The following is a 12,832-nucleotide window of genomic DNA, read 5'->3' as shown; positions in this document are numbered from 1 at the left end:
AATTTACTTTATATATGTCTCAGGAATTGCAAGTTAATGCATATATTTTATGCCATTCTTCTCCATTTAATATTATTTAGACTTAGAATGAAATAACAAGGTTGGAAACAATGCTATAGATTTAAGAAAGCCTATGAAATATATGGAAATTAAGTCATTTTAAGTAATAACTGAACCTTGTTCTTACCATTTTTATTTTAAATGTCTTATCTCGCAAAATAATGATAATAGGTAATAACTGTTTTGGAATGGGAAAAATGAAAATAAGGGAGCAGTAGAGGAAGTTTAATCAATATGTTTTGTTTCCCCGGACTTAGCATATTTCCATACACACGACCATCTAAATTATTTACAAAAGTTTTGCTGAATAAATAAAAGATATTAACTGAATAATAATATAGGGATATTGAACAGATAGCAGTACTGCTTATATTTCTATAAATTGAGATTTCTTTATTGTTTCATAATTGTTTTCTTTTTTCAGGTACAGAGAACTACAACTTAGTACAGAAAGCAAAGTATCAGAATTTCTCCATCAAAGTAAAATAAAATCTTTTGAAAGTGAGCGTGCTCAACTTCTACAAGAGGAGACTGCAAGAAATCTCACACAGTGTCAGTTGGAATGTGAAAAATACCAGAAAAAATTGGAGGTACGTATACAAGCTTTCTGGAGAAGGCAATGGCAAGCCACTCCAGTACTCTTGCCTAGAAAATCCCATGGATGGAAGAGCCTGGTAGGCTGCAGTCCATGGGGTCGCTAAGGGTCGGACACGACTGAGCGACTTCACTTTCACTTTTCACTTTCACACATTGTAGAAGGAAATGGCAACCCACTCCAGTGTTCTTGCCTGGAGAATCCCAGGGACGGGGGAGCCTGGTGGGCTTCCGTCTGTGGGGTCACACAGAGTCGGACACAACTGAAGTGACTTAGCAGCAGCAGCAGCAGCATACAAGCTTTTGTTTTACAATTAACACAGAATATAAGCTCTGTAAGCATAAGGTCTGTATTGTATTAAGCTTTTTTAAAAAATAACTTTATTTTTCATTTAATTTTGGCTGTGCTTGGTCTCTGTTGTTGCACGCTGGCTTTCTTCTAGTTGGGGCGAGCTGAGGCCATTGTGGCACTTGGGCTCAGTAGTTGTGGCACACAGTTGCCCCACGGCATGTGGAATCTTCCTGGACCAGGGATTGAACCCGTGTCCCCTCCATTGCCAGGTGGATTGTTAACCACTGGACCACCAGGGAAGTCCATCTATCATATCGAGCTTTATAAATAATATTTGTGTTATGTATGAGAAGGAGCCATGTCTTTAATTTTTAAAGATCTCTTATCAAGAGAATGTATCTTCCTCTTTTAGATAAAGAGGTGGAAAGAAGTAATGGACAGCCTCTAAGAAAAGAAATGCAAATTGCCATAGGTCTGTTTGTTGTTTTTATTTTTTTTTTTAATTTTTATTTTTATTGGAGGCTAATTATTTTACAATATTATATTGGTTGGTTTTGTCATACATTGACATGAATCCGCCCCGGGTGTACATGAGCTCCCCCTCCTGAACCCCACTCCCACCTCCCTCCTCCCCTTATCCTCCCTCTGGGTCATCCCTGCATACCAGCCCCGAGCATCCTGTAACATGCATCGACCCTGAACTGGCGATTCGTTTCACGTATGATAATATACATGTTTCAATGCCATTCTCCCAAACCATCCCACCCTCATCCTCTCCCACAGAGTCCCAAAGACTGTTCTATACATCTGTGTCTCTTTTGCTGTCTCGTATACAGGGTTATCATTTGCATCTTTCTAAATTCCATATATATGCATTAGTATATTGTATTGGTGTTTTTCTTTCTCACTTACTTCACTCTGTATAATAGGCTCTAGTTTCATCCACCTCATTAGAACTGGTTCAAATGCATTCTTTTTAATGGCTTAGTAATACTCCATTGTGTGTATGTACCAAAGCTTTCTTATCCATTCGTCTGCAGATGGACATCTAGGTTGCTTCCATGTCCTGGCTATTGTAAACAGTGCTGCAGTGAACATTGGAGTACATGTGTCTCTTTCAATTCTGGTTTCCTCAGTGTGTATGCCCAGGAGTGCAATTGCTGGATCATATGGCAGTTCTATTTCCAGTTTTTTGAGGAATCTCCACACTGTTCTCCATAGTGGCTGTACTAGTTTGCATTCCCACCAACAGTGTAAGAGGGTTCCCTTCTCTCCAAACCCTCTCCAGCATTTATTGCTTGTAGACTTTTGGATAGCAGCCATTCTGACTGGCGTGAAATGGTATCTCATTGTGGTTTTGATTTGTATTTCTCTGATTATGAGGGATGTTGAGCATTTTTCCATGTGTTTGTTAGCCATCTGTATGTCTTCTTTGGAGAAATGTCTGTTTAGTTCTTTGGCCCATTTTTTGATTGGGTCATTTATTTTTCTGGAATTGAGCTGCAGGAGCTGCTTGTATATTTTGGAGATTAATCCTTTATGAGTTGCTTCATTTGCTATTATTTTCTCCCATTCTGAAGGCTGTCTTTTCACCTTGCTTATAGTTTCCCTTGCTGTGCAGAAGCTTTCGATTTTAATTAGGTCCCATTTGTTTATTTTTGCTTTTATTTCCAATATACTGGGAGGTGGGTCTTGGAGGATCCTGCTGTGACTTATGTCAGAGAGTGTTTTGCCTACATTCTCCTCTATTTTCTGGTCTTACATTTAGCTCTCTAATCCATTTTGAGTTATTTTGGTGTATGGTGTTAGGAAGTATTCTAGTTTCATTCTTTTACAAGTGGCTGACCAGTTTTCCCAGCACCACTTGTTAAAGAGATTGTCTTTTCTTCATTTTATGTTCTTGCCTTCTTTGTCAAAGATAAGGTGTCCATAGGTGCGTGGGTTTATCTCTGGGCTTTCTATTTTGTTCCATTGATCTATATTTCTGTCTTTATGCCAGTACCATACTGTCTTGATGACTGTGGCTTTGTAGTAGAGCCTGAAGTCCGGCAGGTTGATTCCTCCAGTTCCATTTTTCTTCCTCAAGATTGCTTTGGCTATTCGAAGTTTTTTGTATTTCCATACAAATTGTGAGATTATTTGTTCTAGTTCTGTGAAAAATATCTTTGGTAGCTTGATAGGGATTGCATTGAATGTATAAATTACTTTGGGTAGTATACTCATTTTTACAATATTTATTCTTCCAATCTACGAACATGGTATATTTCTCCATCTATTAGTGTCCTCTTTGATTACTTTCACTAGTGTTTTATAGTTTTCTATGTACAAGTCTTTTGTTTCCTTAGGTAGATATATTCCTCAGTATTTCATTCTTTTCGTTGCAACAGTGAATGGAATAGTTTCCTTAATTTCTCTTTCTATTTTCTCATTATTAGTGTATAGGAATGCAAGGGATTTCTGTGTGTTGATTTTATATCCTGCAACTTTACTGTATTCATTGATTAGCTCTAGTAGTTTCCTGGTAGAGTCTTTAGGGTTTTCTGTGTAGAGGATCATGTCATCAGCGAACAGTGAAAGTTTTACTTCTTCTTTTCCAATTTGGATTCCTTTTATGTCTTTTTCTGCTCTGATTGCTGTAGCCAAAACTTCCAGAACTATGTTGAATAGTAGTGGTGAGAGTGGGCACCCTTGTCTTGTTCCTGACTTTAGGGGAAATGCTTTCAGTTTTTCACCGTTGAGGATAATGTTTGCTGTGGGTTTGTCATATATAGCTTTTATTATGTTGAGATATGTCCCTTCTATTCCCACTTTCTGGAGGGTTTTCATCATAAATGGATGTTGAATTTTGTCAAAGGCTTTCCCTGCATTTGTTGAGATAATCATATGATTTTTATTTTTCAGTTTGTTAATGTGGTGTATTACGTTGATTGATTTGTGGATATTGAAGAATCCTTGCATTCCTGGGATAAAGCCCACTAGGTCATGAAATATGATCTTGTTAATGTGTTGTTAGATTCTGATTGCTAGAATTTTGTTAAGGAGTTTTGCATCTATGTTCATCAATGATATTGGCCTGTAGTTTTCTTTTTTTGTGGGATCTTTACCAGGTTTGGAGATTAGGGTGATGGTGGCCTCATAGAATGAGTTTGGAAGTTTCCCTTCCTCAGAAATTTTCTGGAAGAGTTTGAGTAGAATAGGTGTTAGCTCTTCTCTAGATTTTTGGTAGAATTCAGCTGTGAAGCCGTCTGGACCTGGGCTTTTGTTTGCTGGAAGATTTCTGATGACATCCTCTAGTTCCGTGCTTGTGATGGGTCTGTTCAGATTTTCTGTTTCTTCCTGGTTCAGTTTTGGAAAGGTGTACTTTTCTAGGAATTTGTCCATTTCTTCCAGGTTATTCATTTTATTGCCATATGATTGCTGATAGTATTCTCTAATAATCCTTTGTATTTCTGTGTTGTCAGTTGTGATCTCTCCATTTTCATTTCTAATTTTATTGATTTGGTTCTTCTCCCTTTGTTTCTTGATGAGTCTGACTAGTGGTTTGTCAATTTTATTTACCTTCTCAAAGAACCAGCTTTTGGCTTTGTTGATTTTTGCTATGGTCTCTTTTGCTTCTTTTGCATTTATCTCTGCCCGAATTTTTACGATTTCATTCCTTCTGCTAACCCTGGGGTCCTTCATTTCTTCCTTTTCTAGTTTCTTTAGATGTAGAGTTAGGTTATTTAGTTGACTTTTTTCTTGTTTCTTGAGGTGTGCCTGTATTGCTATGAACTTCCCCCTTAGCACTGCTTTTACAGTGTCCACGAGGTTTTGGGTTGTTGTGTTTTCATTTCCATTCATTTCTATGCATATTTTGATTTCTCTTTTGATTTCTTCTATGATTTGTTCATTATTCAGCAGCGTATTGTTCATCCTCCCTATGTTGGCATTTTTAACAGTTTTTTCTCCCATAATTGAGATCTAATCTTACTGCATTGTGGTCAGAAAAGATGCTTGGAATGATTTCAATTTTTTTGAATTTACCGAGGATGATTTATGGCCCAGGATGTGATCTATCCTGGAAAAGGTTCCGTGTGCGCTTGAGAAAAAGGTGAAATTCATTGTTTTGGGGTGAAATGTCCTATAAATATCTATTAGGTCTAACTAGTCTATTGTATCATTTAAAGATTGTGTTTCCTTGTTAATTTTCTGTTTAGTTGATCTATCCATAGATGTAAGTGGGGTATTAAAATCTCCTACTATCATTGCATTGTTGTTAATTTCCCCTTTCATACTTGTTAGTAATTGTCTTACATATTGCGGTGCTCCTATGTTGGGTGCATAAATATTTATAATTGTTATATCTTCTTCTTGGATTGATCCTTTGATCATTATGTAGTTTCCTTCTTTGTCTCTTTTCACAGCCTTTGTTTTAAAGTCTATTTTATCTGATATGAGTATTGCTACTCCTGCTTTCTTTTGGTCTCTATTTGCGTGGAATATCTTTTTCCAGCCCTTCACTTTCAGTCTGTGTGTGTCCCTCGTTTTGAGGTGGGTCACTTGTAGACAACATATATCGGGTTCTTGTTTTTGTATCCATTCAGCCAGCCTTTGTCTTTTGGTTGGGGCATTCAACCCATTTTCGTTTAAGGTAATTAGTGATAAGTACAATCCCGTTGCCATTTTCTTTATTGCCTTGGGTTCGAGTTTATACACCCTTTCTGTGTTTCCTGTCTAGAGAAGATCCTTTAGCATTTGTTGGAGAGCTGGTTTGGTGATGCTGAATTCTCTCAGCTTTTGTTTGTCTGTAAAGCTTTTGATTTCTCCTTCATATTTGAATGAGATCCTTGCTGGGTACAGTAATCTGGGCTGTAGGTTACTTTCTTTCATCACTTTAAGTATGTCTTGCCATTCCCTCCTGGCCTGAAGAGTTTCTGTTGAAAGATCAGCTGTTATCCTTATGGGAATCCCCTTGTATGTTATTTGCTGCTTTTTCCTTGCTGCTTTTAATATTTGTTCTTTGTGTTTGATCTTTGTTAATTTGATTAATATGTGCCTTGGAGTATTTCGCCTTGGGTTTATCCTGTTAGGGACTCTCTGTGTTTCTTGGACTAGGTGATTATTTCTTTCTCCATTTTAGGGAAGTTTTCAACTATTATCTCCTCAAGTATTCTCTCATGGTCTTTCTTTTTGTCTTCTTCTTCTGGGACTCCTATGATTCGAATGTTGGAGCATTTAACATTGTCCCAGAGGTCTCTACTATTGTCCTCATTTCTTTTAATTCGTTTTTCTTTTTTCCTCTCTGTTTCATTTATTTCTACAATTCTATCTTCTAGTTCGCTTATCCTGTCTTCTGCCTCTGTTATTCTACTGTTTGTTCCCTCCAGAGTGTTTCTGATCTCATCTATTGCATTATTCATTGTATATTGACTCTTTTTTATTTCCTCTAAGTCCTTATCAAACCTTTATTCCTTCTTCTCAATCCTCTTCTCCAGGTTATTTATCTGTAACTCCCTTTTGCTTTCAAGATTTTGAATCATTTTCACCACCAAAATTCGAAACTCTTTATCAGGTAGATTCCCTGTATCTTCCTCTTTTGTTTGTGTTGGTGGGCATTTATCTTGTTCCTTTACTTGCTGGGTATTCCTCTGCCTCTTCATGTTGCTTATATTGCTTTGCTTGGGGTGGCCTTTCCGTCTTCTGGCAGTTTGTGGAGTTCTCTTTATTATGTAGTTTCCTTGCTGTGTGTGGGGTTGGATAGGTGACTTGTCAAGGTTTCCTGGTTAGGGAAGCTTGTGTCGGTGTTCTGGTGGGTGGAGCTGGATTTCTTCTCTCTGGAGTGCAATGAAGTGTCCAGTAATGAGTTATGAGATGTCAGTGGGTTTGGAGTGACTTTGGGCAGCCTGTATATTGAAGCTCAGGGCTATTTTCCTGTGTTGCTGGAGCATTTGCGTGGTATGTCTTGCTCTGGAACTTGTTGACCCTTGGGTGGTGCTTGGTTTTAGTGTAGGTATGGAGGCATTTGATGAGCTCCTATCGATTAATGTTCCCTGGAATCAGGAGTTCTCTGGTGTTCTCAGGATTTGGACTTAAGCCTCTTGCCTCTGGTTTCTGGTCTTATTCTTAGAGTAGTCTCTAGACTTCTCTATCTGTCATTTCCAAGGTGGTTCCCTCTGTTTTAGCTTCTGTTTGCTGGTCTCTTCAGTGTCTAATTTCCGCCCTGACACTAGGGTGCGGGTGGACACTTTTTAAAGGCTCAGTTGTTCAGTCCTGTTCTGGGAAGGGAGGAACGCTGCAGACGAATATCTCTGGCGTCTGTGGGGAGTGCTCGCAGCGTCTTGGCCACACTGGGTTTGCCCCCTCTCACAGCGCGTGTGTTGTCCCAGTCTACACTGCACAGGCTCTAGGTTGCTCTGCCGGGAACTGTCCGAGGCTGGCACCGGGTTGTATGCACTTCCCAGGTCTGAGCGGCTCAAGTTCAGGTTCTCGGGTACTCCACAAAGGCGCAGACTTGGTTGGGCCTGCGTTTTGTGCCTTCCCCGGTCTGAGAAGCTCAGGTGACCAGGTGTTTGGCGAGCGCAGTCGCTGCAACTTATCACCTCCCCAGTCCCTGCCACTCGGTTTTCTGGGTGTACAACCAGCGCACCTTCTCAGGTGGATATCTACCGGCCCAAGCCCAAGAAGTCTTGATTAGCAACGAAGCCTGCCTGCAGTTTGTATCGGATGCCTTTGTGGGGCTGCGGTTGCCCCCTCCGGCTCTGGCTGCCCTCCCTGCCTGTCTCGGCGGGGGATGGGGGATGGGCCAACCGCAGCCGGCTCGCTCTGCTCAGTCCGTTATTCTGTGAGTGGGGCTGGCGGAGTCTTAGGTTAGAGCTTTCCGCCTTTTTGCGGGGAAGCTATCCCACAGTCTGCTTAGCTATCCCCAGTACTCTCAGATTGCCCTCGTGGCATTCAAGCCCAGTCCTCTCTCTAAGCACTTCAGCCGGCTCCTCCCTGCCCAGCCCCCGCTTGCTAATGGCGTATGCAGGCCTCTGCGCTGCTTCTCCGCTGGGAGTTACCGTTTGGCGGGTAATCTGTGGGTTTTAATTATTTCTTTCTTTTTCCTCCCGGTTATGTGGCCCTCTGAGCTTCCAAGGCTCGCCACAGATTCATCAGTGAGAGTGTTTCCTGGTGTTTGGAAACTTCTTTTTAAAGCTTCCCTTCCCAGGACAGAAGCTCCGTCCTTACCTCTTTTGTCTCTGTTTTTATCCTTTATCTCTTTTCCTACCTCCTTTCGAAGACAATGGGCTGCTTTTCTGGGTGCCTGATGTCCTCTGCCAGCATTCAGAAGTTGTTTTGTGGACTTTACTCCGCGTTCAAATGTTCTTTTGATGAATTTGTCGGGGAGAGAGTGGTCTCGCCATCCTATTCCTCCGCCATCTTGTTCCTTCCTGTCCTGTTTGTTGTGTTTAAAGTGTTGGCAGAAGTACCCTTAAATGGGAAATCTCATTTAAGTAGAAAATGGACCATCCCTTCTAGAGAATGATATGGTAATTTGTGTTAAAATCCTTAAAAAATTGACCCAGTAATTTTAGTTAAAGGAACAATGAGATGCTTGTTGAGAGCAAGTAAGGTTTTATGTTCTTTGTGTACATCACAGCATTATTTATTATCATAAAAACTGGAAGTGTCTTAAATGTGTAACAATGGATAATTAAACAATTTTTGATTAGTATGTTAAAATTATAAATTTTGCTGTATTCATACATTGTATGATTATGTGCAATCATGTTCTTCAGTATTTTAGAATCAAGGAAATGCTTCTTTAAAATGCTGAATGAAGGATGCAATAATATCATTAGCATGATTAATTAATGATGTAAGTATTCATTACAATAAACTTTCAGAGACTACATTTCGGAAGAGTACTCTGATAAGTAAAACTAAGTTTAACAAAACAGAAGGAACTTCCCTGGTCGTCCAGTGGTTAAGAATCCACCTCAGAGTTCAAGGGGAACACGTGTTAGATCCCTGGTTGGAGAACTAAGGTACCACATACCACGGAGCAACTAAGCCCACACACCGCAGCTACCTGGTCCTTGCACACTGAGCCCATGCACCACAATTCCTGAGTCCATGCAACACAACGAGAGTCCGTGCACCACAACGAAAGATCTGCATGGTGCAACAAAGATCCCACATGCCCCGACTAAGACCCAGGGCAACCAAAGTAAAATAAACATATTTTTAAAAAACAAAAATAACAAAGAGTCTTACAGAAAATAAAGCCTTAGGGAAAAACATAAAGACATTGTTAATTAGATAGCACATATTTAAAGAAACATGAGTAAAAATTGTAGATGATACTTGCTTCTAAAAAAACAATGTTCTGCATTTAAAACTTTTTCAGGTACCTTCTTTGGGAAACTGCTACAGTCACAATTTGCTACAGGCAACTCTCCCACACATTTTCGATTAGATTAGCTCTGCTTTGGTGTTCGTCATCTGCAAATATTTTATGGTTTAAATTTTGTAATTCCTAGCAATTTCTTTTTCTTTCCACATCAGATGGCTGTGCTTATGGATGTGTTTGGGAGGAGTGAGGGGTTATCTTTAGGAAAGCAGAAAACCACTTGCCCTTTCTATGTACTGAAACAAACATTTCATTCACCAATACTTTACAACACACAGTGCTAGTCTTTTAACCATTCTATTTTATTGTTTTTAGCTGGTTGTGGGGTCACACAGAGTCGGACACGACTGAAGTGACTTAGCAGCAGCAGCAGCAGTCAAAACTGATTTCATGACCTCCTAAAGCTTTCAGTTTGCAATATGAAAAGCAGTTTTCCATAGAGCTACCCACTTAGTCTGTGGATGCAGGTGACTAGTAATTATTGAGCTCTCTTGTGTAAAGGCCTTACATGGAGAAACACCTTTGTGAAAAATACTACGACTGTAAAAACTTGGGTTGATAAAACTGAGGCATTAGGGGAATTTCTTTACAGTTTCTTCTCTATTAAACCAGGCTGTTTGAGAGGACAGGGACTCTACTATTGTCATCAGTGCCTAACATAGCACCTCACTCATAGTGGATGCTCAATAAATATTTAACGAGTGAATGAATGGTTTGATGTTGTGCTGTGGTTAGTCAGTCAGTCGTTTCTGAGTCTGTGACCCCATGGGTCATAGCCCACCAGGCTCCTCTGTCAATGGGGATTCTCCAGACAAGAATACTAGAGTGGATTCCCATGCCCTTAGGGGATCTTCCCAACCCAGGGATTGAACCCAGGTCTCCCGCATTGCAGCTGGATTCTTTACCATCTGAGCCACCAGGGAAGCCCAAGAATACTAGAGTGGGTAGCCTATATCTTCTCTGGGTCTTCCCGACCCAGGAATTGGACTGCGTCTCCTGCATTGCAGGCGTATTCTTTACCAGTTGGGCTACCACGCAAGCCCCATTTATAATGAATTCAGAGAGAAGTAATGTTGTGAAGGGTAAAGATTACTATAATTATGTACTTTTTGATGGCTTTTACCCAATATTCTCATTGATTTATGCCTTAGGGACAGTCTGTTTTATTTTTTTCTTAACTATCAGTTTCCAAAAGCTTTCAAAAAACTGGCTTTCGGACTTTCTTGGTGGTTCAAGTGGTTAAGAATCCACCTGCCAGTGCAGAGAACACAAGTTCGCTCCCTGATTCAGGAAGATCCCACATTCTGTGAGGCAGCTAAGCCCATTCCATAGGTACTGAGCCAATGTGCACCTAGAGCCTATGCTCTGCAACAAAATAAACAACCTCAATGAGAAGCCCACACACAGCAGCTAGAATGTAGCCCCCACGTGCTACAACTAGAGAAAGCCCTCATGTAGCAACAAGACCAAGCAGCTGAAAGTAAATAAATGGCAAAATTTACTTAAAAAAAAAACACTGACTTTATATTTTTGTCTCTTTTTAAAGAAGTTATTGGCCTATAGTTTTGTGATTTCATTCATTTTATATATGTTATCTGAATAATTTTATATAACTTTCTATTATCATTCTGTTATTTAAAGGAAGGAAATAGCCACTGTGAGAGCTTGATATTTAATGGATTCTTAAAAGCAGTTGACCTATTTTTTGCATTCATGATTAAACTCAGATGTTCATAGATTGGTTTTTCCCTAAAGAATCTTTAATGTAATAGCCTTCCATAGGTCCAATAATCATGTTCTTCAGTGGCTTTTCAGAAACTGTAATAAATTTATTCATATCAGCCACTCAGGCAAATCCATGATAAAAGAGAATTCGCTACCATGGTGTACCAAAGGTATTGAAAGGTACCCCAAGTCAAAAGTTTCTGGCCCTCTCTTCTCTCTGTCATGAATGAGAATTTTAAATTGTACCTCTCAATTTAATACTGCCTTTCAGTCTTCTTAAAATAGCATTTTATGAAATGTCATCTCCAGCATTTTAGTTCTTTGTCTCTTCAGATATCCATTTCTGCAGTTTTTATTTCGTAGTTTTGTTGGGCAAGTGAGGTACAGATGAAAGGTTATCAGCCCTGCTGTGAGAACCACCGTTTAACACTGTCCTTACTGAGCCTGTCTACTGACAAAGCCGTTAATGTGCCATCGGCGACCAGATTCTTAATGAATTACATCCCAACTTAGTGAACTCTCTGAAAACCCCAGATTGTTTCGCTGTGCAGTGATTTTGTTATAATAAATTCTCTAGAAAGCATTTCCAACCAGCAAGAATTAATGCTACAACAGGAATTTTCTTTTTCTGATCCAATCAAGGATACTAGAAGCCATCCGACCAATATTACTCCCATGTTACTCTTTCTCCATCTTCCAAAGGAATGTATTTAGAGGGTAGGGGGTGATTATTAGTTTATTTGGAGTTGGAGGGAGTTTTGATGGAAATAACTTAAGAAAATGAGATGAAATGGATTAAATTAAATCAAAATTTCTGCTTGTTAAAAGCTGTAAATAGATCTTCCATATCTTCTTTCTCCCTATTGCAGGAAGTAGTCACATACATTTGTTAAGGTAAACTTTATATCATTAGAGAAAATAACTTTTCTTTAAAATTGCTTAATAATAGAGAATTCAGGGTAATTAAAGCAGTACATCTCATCTTTATGAGCCATTTAATACAGAGTACTCATACTTGTATTTCCTGCAGTGGTAATAGAATTTTTCAGCACTTTTACTATATTCTAGTCACTCTGCTAAACACTGTGAATTTATCCTCTCGTTTAATGCTTCCAACAACACACTGAGGTAGGCCTAGAAAGAATAATTACCTAAGATCACAACGAGTAAGTGTCAAAGCCAGGATTGAAATTCAAATCTTTCTGGCTCCAAACCATATTCTTACCATAATATTCAATTGCTTCTCAGGAAATACTGCATTCCTTATGCTGTGTTAAGAAGTAAGTATAATACCACCCCATAATTTAGTCTGTACTAGTAAGTAAACTTTCTAGATAGTTGCAATTTAATGTAGGCATTAAAGCATTCCTTTGTCACTAGAAATGTCTCCTTCTTAGTGAATTCATTATTGTCACCCTAGTGATTTCTTCAGTAAGTTACCATAGGAAAATAAAGGCTTTTTTCTTCTACTTAAAATAACTCCAATTTCCATGTCTTTTATATGTCTTTTTAATAAATTTTTTATCCTTTCTTTCTATACAAAGGCATTTTCTGGTACTGTTCCAAGTAGCACTTCATATTTACATTTTGATTTGCTGCTTTGAATTTATGATTGTTCAGCAAACCAAAAATCTTACTAAAACCATGGTCTGGGTAAATGAAATAGTCTGTGGTAGAAAACTGAAGGACTCATTACGAGCATGTAATTTTTACACACAGCTTTGCAAGTCTTTCTCAAATATCTGTGATCACTAGATAAATAACCTCGACCTAGGTGAGGAGTATAGCAT

The 12,832-nt window shown here is 39.1% G+C and overlaps 1 protein-coding gene across 4 annotated transcripts in view; it reads left to right on the top strand.

The window, feature by feature from the left end:
* Window positions 1-12,832, top strand: part of PIBF1 (progesterone immunomodulatory binding factor 1) — a 243,657-nt gene that overhangs the window by 128,418 nt on the left and 102,407 nt on the right. For all 4 annotated transcript variants that reach the window (XR_008685998.2, XM_055426452.2, XM_055426450.2 and 1 more), the window contains exon 11: window positions 485-650. Coding sequence is in view for 3 of the 4 variants with exons in the window: in XM_055426452.2 (XP_055282427.2) it covers window positions 485-650 (166 nt within the window). In the remaining variant the exon portion in view is untranslated. The remainder of the gene's footprint in view (window positions 1-484; window positions 651-12,832) is intronic.

The sequence above is a fragment of the Moschus berezovskii genome, chromosome 13, assembly GCF_049115385.1.
Source record: "Moschus berezovskii isolate FMDL1 chromosome 13, NW_MosBer_1.0, whole genome shotgun sequence".
NCBI classification, from domain to species: domain Eukaryota; kingdom Metazoa; phylum Chordata; class Mammalia; order Artiodactyla; family Moschidae; genus Moschus; species Moschus berezovskii.
The sequence above is the reverse complement of the archived record's forward strand: the minus strand, read 5'-3'. Positions and strand labels throughout refer to the sequence as shown.